Here is a 13,039-nt window from a genome sequence, read left to right as displayed (position 1 = left end):
AATTGTTGTGGCTGATTTGATCATTTTTATTACGTCAAAATTTGTGGTCTGTAAAGGTGAGATGAAACCATGTATGTGGAAATGTACGCATTCTGTATATAATCTTAATTTTTTAAATCACACAAGTTATATAATGTATTACATTTACGTTTATTCATTTGACAGACGCTTTTATCCAAAGCGACTTACAAGTAGTTTTTTTACAGTGGCACATTACTGCAGAGCAATCAGGGGTAAGGTGTCTTGCTCAAGGGCACTTCAGTCATGACCTGCTGGCACTGAGATTCGAACCGGCAACCTTCTGATCACTAATATTATAATATTGAAGTTGAAGCATAAAGTTATGTTTTGTTTTTAAAGTAGTAAAACATATTTGCAAACTAATAAAGCTTTAGATTATTTTAGACTTGTACATTGAAAGATTTTAAATACGCAATTATACGCAAAATACGTCACCCAAAGATGAAAATTCATCACGTATTCCCCCTTAAGTCGTTCCACATCTGTATACATTTCTCTGTTCTGATGAATACAGAGAAAGATATTTGGGGGAATGCTTATTACCAAACAGTTCTTGTTTTCCTATATGGTGGTCAAGAACTGTATGGTTACAAGCCAAAAAATATTTTTTTTGCCAAATTGTCCGTTTAAAAGTATCTAATAGAGTTGGTGATTTAATGGTTAATGAATCAGAAGGTAATTACCCCACTTTGATTTATTGTGCCTACTTGAAAGTCAATATTAAAGGCAGTTCAATGTTGTATTTGCCTGGCTCTCCTTATAGCATCACCTGATAAGGATAACATGATAATTAATAATAGCAAATTGTAATATATTTTAACATAATTGTTACTTTAAGTGGTATTAAGTAGTAAAGTCATTTTGAAGATAAGACCTTATGGTCACTCTACACACAAATCCGTAAGTCAATCACACTTTTTTTTCACCGGCTCCGACACTGCAGGGATGCCACGACATACATATGCGCCACCTGTGTGACTGACGCAGTCACGAATCATTCGCCTTTCGTCATGACGTCGACGCCAGCCCGCCAATCAGCGTCGATGACGAGGGAGGGGCTGGTTTATTGACAGGAACTGTGTGCGAGAACTGAAAACAGAAGGGGAACGGTAGAGTTTTGCGCTTCGATAAGTCGAATCGTCCAAGTAAATTATGACTTTTAAGGCTGACGACAGGCAAAGATCATGCAATGGAGGTCAATAGTCGTGGGTCTTTTCGTTTTGAGGGTCGTTTTGAATTGCGCAGTGTGGCTCGTGTTCGGACTGGGTCCTAGCTGGGGCTTTGATTTCCCCATAAAGTTCACGTTCAACTTGCATAAATTTGAACTTCTCAATAATGAAGACCAAGACACGGCCAAACCCAACGAATGGTCACAGCACATGTACGAGGACAGAAACCCGCAGGCAAAGACCTGCTCCAAGATCAGCGAGAACTCGCCAAAGAAATTCTACCTCAGTTTCTTTCGGGACGGCCGAGATGAGTACGATAAAAAGTACAGCTCGTTCCCTGACGCGCTCAAAGTCAAGATGAGGGGAAGGGCGAGGGATATGTTTTATTTCGGATATGATAACTACATGAAGTTTGCCTTTCCGGAGGATGAACTCAACCCTATTGCGTGTGAAGGTCGAGGCCCTGACGTACTCAACCCGTAAGTTAATGACTAATCCACTGGTCACCTTTTTAAAAGTCTTTGTTGTCTTCCGTATTAATCTTAAGGTGCATCACTCACTTTTCTACAAAATAACATATTTTAGAGCTCGGCATAACTTTAAAACGGGTTTTATTTTAAAAACAAAACACAAAGTATCTTCTTTATTTTAATGCTCTTTTTGCATTATATTTAAATAACTAAGTTATCTTGAGACCCCCCTGCTGGAGAAACACTGATCTCTATGAACATATTCCTCCAAACCATCCAGTATTTATTCATTATTCATACTAACATTGGGTGCACACTGGTCAAGTGCTGTGAAAGGGGATCACATTGGTGTTTCGCTATTAAAGAATGTGGGAAAGCTAAAGTTCTTTAACTGTAGTCTTATGATAACATGCCCGGAATTCGAACACTTTGAAACATTTCGTTTTTTCCAAGGTCAGTGGATAAGATGTCAAGCACTGATGGTGATATTTTGTATTTCTGCTAGGTCAAATATCAACATCAACGATGTCCTTGGAAACTACTCTCTGACTCTCATTGATACTCTTGACACGCTGTTGGTAAGTCCTCCCTTTAACACCGGAATGAATGTCATCTTCTGTTGACACAATAATACATTTGTCCATTTTCTAAACATAACTACGTTTTAATCTTTTATGTGCCGAATGTTTCTAAACAGGTTCTTGGAAATGTGACCGAATTCCATCGAGCTGTCAAGCTGGTTATTGATACGGTCTCTTTTGACAAGGACTCCACTGTCCAGGTCTTTGAGGCCAACATTAGGTAGTGTTATATTTACCTTAAGTTAGGACGAATCGGAATGATTCGGTACATTCTGAAGTCTCTGTGTTTTGTTCCCTTCGTAGAATCCTTGGCAGTTTGATCTCGGCCCATATTTTGCTCACTGACCCACGACACCCGTTTGGTGACGTTGGACTGAAGGACTATGATAATGAACTTTTGCACCTTGCACACGACCTGGCTGTGCGATTGCTGCCTGCCTTTGAGAACACAAGCACGGGCATCCCCTACCCCAGGGTCAGGCCTGTTTTCTATTACGTTAGAAAGATGGTGGCTTGTTTTTGGCCATTATTTCTTCTCTTGTTATACTGATGAAAGTATTTATGGAGGCAATGTTTGTGAGACGTCCCTGCTTGTGGAGCTTGCTCATGTTTATTTGTTAATTTGCGTACAGGTGAATTTAAAGAAGGGCGTCCCACCTGACAGCATTAATGAAACCTGTACCGCAGGGGCGGGCTCGCTGCTCGTGGAGTTTGGCATTCTGAGCCGTCTGATCGGCGACTCTACGTTTGAATGGGTCGCCCGGAGGGCTGTTAGAGCTCTGTGGAACTTAAGAAGCAATGAAACCGGGTTGCTGGGTAAGTGGGTGCCTCTCTGTCTCATGTCTTTGTTTTCCATTAAGGTTTTGTTTGGAATTAGCTTGTTCACTTTATGGTTGATCACTAGCGTTTTGTTTCGTGATCAGAACCTTTCATCTTATAGGGAACGTGGTGAACATTCAGACTGGACAGTGGGTCGGAAGGCAGAGCGGCCTTGGGGCAGGCATGGATTCATTCTATGAATACCTGCTGAAGTCTTACATCTTGTTCGGAGAGAAAGAAGACTACAGGATGTTCACTGCGGCTTACGAGAGCATTCAGAGCCACCTGAGAAGAGGGTGATTATAAATGTGTGTGTGTGATTGTAGTTGTGGTTTTGCATGTTTGTGTTTGTAACCACCTGCAGATGTCGTGTCTCCTGGGATTTCTTATGTTTGCACGATTTGCAGCCATTGAGGGCATTGCAAGGAAGTGTGTTTATAATGAACTGTTGATTGTAAGTTTTTATTTTTTATTTTACAGAAGGGAGGCATGCAATGAAGGAGAGGGCGACCCACCACTGTATGTGAATGTAAATATGTTTAACGGACAGATCATGAACACTTGGATTGACTCTCTGCAGGCGTTTTTCCCAGGATTACAGGTCTCACTACTTTAATACTGTACAATTATTTAAAAACAATTGTGTTTTAAGTTAAGTTTTTCACAAAGTTATATGGTTTTCCAAAAATATATCTGTTTTCTCACTCTCTGTTGATGGGGCACCATACCTCAGGTTTTGAATGGAGATGTTGAAAATGCTATTTGCCTTCACGCCTTCTACTATGCAATCTGGAAGCGTTTCGGGGCACTTCCTGAGCGATACAACTGGCAGCTTCAGGCTCCAGATGTGCTTTTCTACCCTCTGAGACCTGAACTAGTAGAATCCACATACCTGCTTTATCAGGTTCAACCCTTTCACATTCTCTGTTCATTTACTGTTGATTTACTGTTGATCAGGTTTTGGGCCCGTAAACATAGTTTAATTAAACATTCATTTAATTTAGTGTCTCATCCCTTTCCACAGTTTGGCTGAAGAAGATTCAAATTCTATCTAAATGCATTTAAACCCCTTTTCCGCCTCAGGCTACCAAGAATCCTTTTTATCTTCATGTGGGGATGGACATTCTTGAAAGCCTTGAAAAGAATACCAAAGTCAGGTACGTGGCTTTAGAGTAAACGGAGTCAGACTCAAGATACATGAAGATTATGTTCTGAGGTCATATTGTAAACAGAGGTAGATTTAAGACTCTTGTGTCTGGGGGATGTTTAGGTGTGGTTATGCTACGCTACATCACGTGGTGGACAAATCCAAAGAGGATCGCATGGAGAGTTTCTTCCTCAGTGAAACCTGCAAATACCTTTATCTGGTCAGTGGGGCGAATCTAATGAAAACTGTATTGAAACGTCCAGGTCATAAGTAAACCCTGGTTAAACTTGCTTGTATTATAAAAATATACAGAAAATATATTGATTTTTTGATGTATTGAGATGTTTATTTACAGAACTTTAGAATATTTCACAGAAACGTTTTTAAATGCATATACATGTTTGCCATCGTTTGGCTACTTTTGTGAAACAACACATTTTGTTGCGTATATGCATATTTATCAACGCCACTAAAATATTTGTGTAATCATCGGCAGCTCTTTGATGAAGACAACCCACTGCACAAGTCTGAGAATAAACACATCTTCACTACCGAGGGCCATGTAGTGCCAATAGATCAACGCTTTAGGCAAAAGAGCTGGGAAGAGCAGTTCTCCCCTGAAGAGTCCCAAAAAGAGCCACAGGCCAACATAAGCAACGTAAGAATGTCTATTTAATACATATTAGCTTTTAACGGAGAAGTGATAGAAATAATAATGTTGATAGATTTAAATTCACTTGCTATTTTTAAAAAGTTAGGTTTGCATCTTAGGTTTTTGGGGCAAATTTTTAAAAGTTGAGAGATTTTAACACATCCTTCTTGTCAAATAAGAATTTTCGATCTCTCTTTGTCCAATAGTGTGAACGGATTCCTGAAGAGCGACGTTTCGGGCTTCCACTAAAAAGCGTGTACATGCGGCAGATTGACAAGATGGTTGGGCTGTTTTGATGTTAGTGCTGCCCTGTGGAGCCCCGGAGGCCTCAACACTTTAGGAACCCCCTGGTGGGGTTAAACTTGTCTACAGACAAACTTTAAGTCTCTTTTGCACAGAGAGTGGTGTCATGCTGGTTAAGAGAATTAACTTAACGTCACAAATTGATCTTTTTTGTGGACATAGTCAGTTTGGATCAGCTTTGGAATTTGATTGCACATTTTGATACAGTAAAGCTCCTCTGCCTCAAAGGACAAAAGGAAACATTCAGGGCGATTTGATACGGATAATCCGTTGTAAAACTACTTTTGATTCTCTGGGCTGATTCCTCTTTATATTGTGCAATCGTGTGTGTTTACACACAGTTTTCCAGCAAGTTTTCTACTGTGCCATGTTTAATGAAAACTCGATATAGTATTATTAAGGGCTATAATAGGGTGAAAGATGGTATGCATGTTTTAAAACTTGTCTCAAGGAACAAAGTCTTGTTTATGCTTTACACTAGAAAAGCAACAATTTTGTCTTCTGTGCGCCTTTTAGCAACACACTCAACATGGATTTTATTTTATACAAATCTTTGTGAAAATTCTTCTATTTTGCAATCACAGTCTTCATGTTGTCAAATCGTGTGCCTTGCGTTTCAGAACACTGTGGCTTTTTTATTTGTATGGTTTCACGTTGCCAAATGTTCTATGCAGTCGGTTTGTTACATAGACTACATAATTGGTACAGCCTTCATTTATCATGCATTTTATTGTCAATTAAATAAGTTCAATTATAAAAAATGCGGAAAAGCAAAACTTAAACATGTTGGACCAAATATTACAACATTGAGCAAACAGCATGTGCCTTTTACAAGTTTTGTTTAGTCCTCAGGGTTATTAGTATATGTGATGTCCCAGATATAATATTGATGTTTTATGCCAAGTTGATATACAGTGAAAATATTCTCAGAACAAAGCCATAAAAAGGGTAATGAAAACGATCAACATGATAAGATTGAATGCATTTCTTAGATTTGCAGTTTTCTTGAGGAACATTCAGAGGATAGACAGTTATTAGGTTGTGATAGCTTATCAATTTTGTTGTCAGATGCTAGTTTTCTAAATTGATTAGAGAAAGGTAAATAGCATCATCTGGCTAACTGTTGATTTATTGTGAATTAACATGTTTTAAAATGTAAACACTGCATTTTATAGAATTAAAATGAAAACCATCACTTGGCTGTGTTTGACAATATTGTGTAAAAAGTAAAGTTTGGTGCTGTTATTGTTAAGAGAATGCTCTATCTAGGTTAAATACAACACCCGTTTCATAAAAAACCTATTGAAATATTTCTAAAATGGGTATTTTAAAATGTTATACCTTGTAAAGGTTCATACAAATAGCTATGGCTTGAAAGTGATCCCAATATTATTGTTTTTCTCTATTGTTGTAGTTGCAGCGTCAACTCTTCGATTCGCTTAAATTTAATACTTATTGTTATCATTTGGTCTATGGCTTTAATCCAGACCCATTGGAACAAATGAAAGATTTTCAAATAAAGATTACAAAAGTTTGGTATTTCCTAGATTATCAGCTCATATAAATTTAGGGTCCACATATATAACTGGGAATGTTAACAAAATTAAATGTTCTTGGGATCGTCATACAGTAGGTTGTGCAGTGAAAGGAGTAAACAATACATCAGGTTTAGTCTTTTCTACATATAGAAGCTTTATTTATTTTAGATTTACATTATGGTGATTTTACCATCACTTGTGCCCTTTTAATGGAGATGTTAAAAGTCATAAATTCCTTAATGTACAACATTTTCATCATCGTACAACATTTATCATCATCAGCTATTCAACTGTTTCTGAGCTAAGCATTTTTAAGAAATAACCGTCCCTGCTATATTTTCGTAAAAGTCGTCCGTCTCTTTTGAGATTCTGACATTACTTCGTAGATAAAATGATTATGAAACATCCAAATGTTGACAGTTTTCTCGATCAGCTTTAAAGCATAAACCTCACACAGTTAATAACTGCAATAATGTTCATCTAATTCTTCTCAGAGTGTATCATATTGTACTGCAAAATATTATGCAGAATTGCATGTGCAGATGTCTCATACTCGCAGATGTTCATGATAGATTGCTTGTGAAATACTATCAGAGCCCCCCTCATGAGTCAATTCTTCTTTGTGATGCTGTTATGCATATGTTTTGGGCTCCTGTATTTTTGTTTAAATGAAGGTCTTGACAGCAACAATACAGTTTCTTCTCTCAGTTGTAATCAGTAATTTTTCTGTGAGTTAGAAAATTCCTCATTACATAGATAGGATATATGGGGCAAGGGGCTGTGGGTCATTATTGGGTGTTGTTCAAGAAGCTGAGCCCCTCTGTAAGAAAACAAGCAACAGTTCTACTTTAGCAGAAAGTTTTTTATATGTTACCAGACCCAAACTATAACAGCAGAGTCTATTTACAGAAAATGCAAAAGCTGATCTTAATGGAAAAATTAAATCAAATGAACAATAGCATCTATTAATATTTGCACTCATAAAATTGTGCTTTTTTTCATTTAGTGTAAGCCTCTGACAAGTCTTGTCATTGTACTACATCAATTCTTGCTGTTATTCTCACCTCTTTTAAAAGAGACCGCAGTCCTTGAGATTTTCCTTGATGATAATGTCTGTTACGGCATCAAACACAAACTTGACGTTCTCTGTGTCTGTGGCGCAGGTCAGGTGGGAGTAAATTTCTTTGATGTCCCGTCGCATGTTCAGATCTAAGAACTGCATCTTGATGTAGGTACCGGCATCTTCAAAGGTGTTGGGACCTGAGAGGGAATGTCAATGTTTCACTGTGCATTCACAGAATTTTGGAGATCAAATGGAAGATGCTTTTTTTGTTGTCAAGCAAGGATGATCAGTATTTTGTTTTCATACTGTAAGTAAAGACTTCATGTCCGGTTAAACTACATTTAGATCTTAGTGAAGATTTGGTCAAAACTTGGCTTTTAAAAAATCTGAAACTTTAGTTTCAGTGTGAAGGCATATTCATTTTTTATGATTATTGTTTAACATGTAAGCTCGGTTTTGTGTCTTTTATATATCATCTTTTACTTTCTCATGCTGTTTTCAGTCTCACCGTCATAGTCAGGGAAGCACATGCTCAGATGAGCTTTCTTGATCTTCTCCAGGAAAACATCCTTCTTGTTGAGGAAAAGTACGATGGATGTGGCGGCGAAGTAGCGATGGTTACAGATGCTGTTGAACAGGTGAAGACTCTCATGCATTCGGTTCTGTGGTTTAAAACATAAGATCATGATTTCTGTTACTAAAAGTTCAGCTAACTGCAGAATTGCCGGACGTTTCTAGAGATTGTGGACCCCCAGTGGAAGACCCCTGGTGTAAAATTCTTCATTAGAAATGCTGGTTGAAATGCTCCACCTGTGGACCACAAATGGCAACTTACTACTTCATCGTCCTCCACCAGCACCATGTCGTATGCACTCAGAGCAGCAATGAAGATGATACAGGTCACGCCTTCAAAGCAGTGGATCCACTTCTTCCTCTCGGAACGCTGACCACCCACATCAAACATCCTGCAGACCAGGAGAAGAGGGTCAGTTATTACAGCATCCGATATCCATCGGATGTGCAGTATCAAGGGTGCCATCTTGGAGAGGTTTGTGTATCTTGTGTCATTATTTTGGACATTTTCAACTCAATTTGACGTGTGTTCAATTCGTGTTCAAAGATAATGAAGACCTATCCAAAATTTCCAGAGGTACCTGAAGTTGAGGTCCTTGAATGAGAACTGGGTCTCGATGATACCAGTGGTCTTGACTCTTGATCGCAGTACGTCCTGCTCAGTTGGGACATAGCCAGGCAGGATCAATCTTTCCAGGTCATTCAGATAGCTTATAGAAAGAGTCAGAGATGGAGACTTCATTCCAGTTTATTACTGTATTAGGGGTTTAAGTGATGTTCCACCATTTCCACAGATTTGATTACATATGCTAAAAGACTAGTTAGGAAACTTACTATCCAGCAGAGTCGTTGAGCTGGTATTCTGAGGCTCTGTCAAAGCATGCCTGAATACCAGAGTCCTTCCACAACCTTAAGATGATGTCAGACAACTCTTTGGGCATTGAGCCTTCCTCGATGGTGTCAGCTAAGTGCATCAGCTTCCTGGCATCATCCTGTATGAAAACAGATGAATGTATACATCAGTGTATTTTGACTTTTAAGATACAGTAAGTTCTCAAGGAACAACTGAGGGTTTCTTGGATGGCACATTGAAAATAACTAAAGAAACAGCTTTTTCATATAAACAGGTTTACACAACTGTATGTTGTTTATTTAAAAGCCATGCAGCAATATATTAAGTGCAGTGAGAAATATTAGAAAATCACTTCTAATCAACAAAAGAGATTTTGTTTGGAACTAAACTAAACTAAACTAAACTAAACTAAACTAAACTAAACTAAACTACACTACACTACACTACACTACACCACACTAGACTAATCTTTATGTTGGTTTTCACTTGATTTAAAAAAAAACTTTACATTGTAATGCATTTTTTCTGCATCTTTATGGTAATGTCTTCAGATCAAAACTACATTTAAGAATAGGCTACTAAGTAACATACCAATCTTGTTCTCAGACTAAGCTAATGCTCAATGGTAACAAAATGTAACAAAAACTCTTTCAGATATCAACAGTACTGAGCAGTATTATGTCTCATTCGATTCTCTTTTGATTAAACATGCATAAAATAGCACTCTTTCCAACATTTACTTTCATTATCCAGCCCAGTCCAAAGCACACTGGGAACTAGAAGTGCTTTGAATCTGAATCATTCATGCAAAAAATGCTTTTTTTATTCAGCAATATTGTAGCAAAATCGAAAAAAAGTTAAATTATTCGGTAAGCCCATCACAAACAAAAGGTATATGAATAGATTGAACAGTACCTGTGTCGCAGCATCTCCATATGAAATATTGAGTGTGTTCATGGCCTTCACTACGGCCAAGATAGACTGCAGAGTGTTGCTGTAGATGATAACGATGAACTCCAAGCTTTCTTCAAGGGAGTAACCATCCTGGTGAATAATCCTACGATGATAATAACAAGTTTTACACATGCAAGTTTAAAAGGTTGATTTTAATGTCATAAAAACTTACTTCATCTGTTTGACAATTGTGCTTTTTCCTGATTCGCCAGCACCTGAAAGGCAGGTAAAGTTGGATTTAATGTCGGGTGATGTAGAGCTCAGCTCAGCTGATTGGTCATGTATCATTATATAGCCGATGGCTTTTTAACTTTTAACAGTCATTTGACAGACAATGTATACATTCTTAATCAAACCAGAATTTAAAACAGCTGGCGATAGATTGTAAATAAAAAATAAATAATGTGACATAAACTACATCAGCATTATGTGGACATTTGATGGAGAGTAGGATGAAATATCTAAAAGGGATTATTTGCCCATTTATGAGCCTGTTGACTTTTTCTGACCCTCATGAAAAAGGTCTGCTGCATTCCTTGTTATGAGACGTTATAGCTGTTTGCTTTTATCAGTCTTCAATGAGGAAATTACTAGAGAGACAGAGAGAGAGAGGAGGGTGTCTGACCAGCTTTACCACAGAGAAGAAATAGTATTTTTCCTTATTTTGATTTAGGTTATTTTGATAAACTTTATTGATATTTTCTGAAATATATAAACATATTACTCTCCTCAATACTTTCCTCTCTCATTCGTTTAACTTTTGGAGGATTAATATAAGCGGCTTGGGGCTTATTATACTTGTCTTAAGCCCCCTTGTCCCTCAAACCTGACCCATGTTATCTCTTGGACAACAACACACTGTGTACTGTAGTGATGATTAGAGATTGTTATGTTAATATTATTTCGATGCTACATATTTTTATATATAAAGATTTTTCAACATATAGTCAATTGTTTAAGTCTCTATATACTGTTCTGTTAAGACAAATGATTCAAATTGTGGATTGTTGGCTGTCTCCAACTTAACTTGAAAATATTGCTCATTGAATTTATGAATTGATCAACTCAAATCCACATAAAATATTCTTAATACAGTGTATATTCAAGATAACTTCCTAACTGCATGTAAAATCATTAAGCAATTACCCCTTATGCCATTCATTAGGCCTCAATATACACCAAAAACACCCCAAAGGTAGCACAGATGCCGTTTTTTCTTGATCTACCATCACCAGCTCCACCTGATCTCTAGAAAGTCTTTCACGTGTGAATTTACCTAGCAGCAGAAGTTTGACGGTCCTGGCGTCTTTGTCAGCATCTTCTTTCAGCTTCTTCTCCAGCTCTCTGGAGTGTTTCTCCTCGGCACTCGCGCCGGCCCCCATACTGACTCTTGTGACCTAATAAAAAGTCCTTCTGGAAGACCACTTGTTTGCCTATAGAGGCCTCCAGATGCCTTCAACAATACGGCTGGCACCTCAACTGGCTCCCGTTTTGCTTCAGTGACCAACTGAATTGAGTCTTAGGGGGATTTCGGGGAAGTCTCTGACCACCTGGGTTGGCAGGGCCAATGAAGAACAAGGACAGACGGCATCCAAAGGATGGAGAGGTCATCTACTCTGAGATTTAAGGTGGAGGTGCTGCAGTCAGCAGAAGGTGATAATCTGGTTAATGTATTCACAGGCACAGTAAAAGGGCAAGTCATTGAGTCTGCTTGAGGGTGAGGATGTCATATCACAAATATTCGGAAATGTGAACAACATGGCAAATAATAAATTCTGGTAGTAAAATGTACATGTCAGCTACAAATAAATGGATCTCAAATGGCATATGTTGGTTGTCTGTGCATTTCATTACACGTAAAATAAAAAATTGTCTCCGTTTTTGCATGTCTGTTTTCAAGTTTTAACTGGGAACCATTTTAGCTAACAGTTTGTCTAAAAAGGTTTTAACACACTTGTTTGATCTATTTTTTACAAATACGATTATCGTTTAAAATCTGTGCTCTATAACAAGTAGGGTTGTTTCAATGCATGGTTCGGTAAAATATGGGCAACAATTGGTTTAAATGAACTTAAAATGTCCACATATTACTTAAACATACACTGTAAAAAAACTAAAGTTTTATTAACACTGCAAAAAATGTCAAACTCCTGCAAACTTACAAGAAAAACATGAAAAATATGTAATTTTACATTTATTTTATGTTCTTTTTCTTCCATCCCAGCTGCCAGAAAATTGTTTTTACAGGCTTTTTTAGTATAGGTTAAAATAAAACATATTTGAAGTCATTTAAGTCTCTTAGTTTGATGATAAAAAGGAGTCGAAAAGCTTTATTTGATAACAAACAGCAAGACCTCTGTGAGTAATTCCAATCTCACCTTCCCACTTTAGTCAAAAGGGTCACATTTTCCATGTAGTGTACACTGTGCAGTGCTGCATTTAAAGAGCTTTAGTCTTTACACTCGCCGAGCTCATTGACCCCAATCTGAAGATGGACAGATCTGAATCCACAGGCATCCCTGGTGAGGGCAATAGAAAACGCTCTTCAAAGCTGTTCATTTCGATATCAACTGTATTTCTTCTGTATTGAACTTGTATATCGCTGTTGTCCTTTTGAACCTTTTTATCTCCATATTTCACGGTTTTAATTTCATTAAATCATTATTATGTGTCACTAGGTTTTGCAAAAATCTTACAAGTGCTTGTCAACTTCGACGATAACAGTATTTTAAGTCCAGTGTTCTTAAAATGTTCTGAAAATCTGGACATCCAAGGTTTCAGCAGTGATATGTAAGTGTATATATTATCTAAAACAGCAATGATATGTAAGTGTATATATTATCTAAAACAGCAATGATATGTAAATGTATATATTATCTAAAACATAACCCTTATT

At 37.5% G+C, this 13,039-nt stretch overlaps 2 protein-coding genes across 2 annotated transcripts; one reads left to right on the top strand and one right to left on the bottom strand.

The window, feature by feature from the left end:
* Positions 1–1,060: 1,060 nt before the first annotated feature.
* Positions 1,061–6,707, top strand: edem1 (ER degradation enhancer, mannosidase alpha-like 1). The gene is made up of 12 exons (XM_079459711.1): positions 1,061–1,669; positions 2,166–2,238; positions 2,358–2,461; positions 2,545–2,716; positions 2,874–3,057; positions 3,182–3,356; positions 3,541–3,661; positions 3,794–3,964; positions 4,144–4,217; positions 4,331–4,427; positions 4,704–4,865; positions 5,066–6,707. The coding sequence occupies exons 1-12, from the start codon at positions 1,206–1,208 to the stop codon at positions 5,153–5,155; spliced, it is 1,887 nt and encodes a 628-aa protein (XP_079315837.1). The 5' UTR covers positions 1,061–1,205; the 3' UTR covers positions 5,156–6,707.
* Positions 6,441–11,736, bottom strand: gnat1 (guanine nucleotide binding protein (G protein), alpha transducing activity polypeptide 1). Its single transcript, XM_079459712.1, has 9 exons — positions 11,420–11,736; positions 10,316–10,358; positions 10,105–10,246; positions 9,171–9,328; positions 8,918–9,046; positions 8,599–8,728; positions 8,272–8,425; positions 7,765–7,960; positions 6,441–7,520 (listed from the first exon to the last, which is right to left on the bottom strand). Exons 1-8 carry the CDS (start codon positions 11,523–11,525, stop codon positions 7,770–7,772), a joined length of 1,053 nt encoding a protein of 350 aa, XP_079315838.1. The 5' UTR covers positions 11,526–11,736; the 3' UTR covers positions 6,441–7,520; positions 7,765–7,769.
* Between the last annotated feature and the right edge of the window lie 1,303 nt (positions 11,737–13,039).

Source organism: Barbatula barbatula (assembly GCF_947034865.1).
Source record: "Barbatula barbatula genome assembly, chromosome: 7".
NCBI lineage: Eukaryota > Metazoa > Chordata > Actinopteri > Cypriniformes > Nemacheilidae > Barbatula > Barbatula barbatula.
Note: the sequence above shows the minus strand (reverse complement) of the source record. Positions and strands in the feature narration are given on the sequence as shown.

Coding starts and splice junctions, on each gene's coding strand:
- edem1 (XM_079459711.1), top strand. CDS start 1,206: ATGCAATGGAGGTCAATAGTCGTGGGTCTTTTCGTTTTGAGGGTCGTT. Junction 3,965..4,143: donor CCACATACCTGCTTTATCAG/GTTCAACCCTTT, acceptor TTTCCGCCTCAG/GCTACCAAGAATCCTTTTTA. Junction 4,218..4,330: donor GAAAAGAATACCAAAGTCAG/GTACGTGGCTTT, acceptor GGGGATGTTTAG/GTGTGGTTATGCTACGCTAC.
- gnat1 (XM_079459712.1), bottom strand. CDS start 11,525: ATGGGGGCCGGCGCGAGTGCCGAGGAGAAACACTCCAGAGAGCTGGAG. Junction 10,359..11,419: donor CGTCAAACTTCTGCTGCTAG/GTAAATTCACAC, acceptor CCTGCCTTTCAG/GTGCTGGCGAATCAGGAAAA. Junction 8,729..8,917: donor TTCAAGGACCTCAACTTCAG/GTACCTCTGGAA, acceptor CCTGGTCTGCAG/GATGTTTGATGTGGGTGGTC.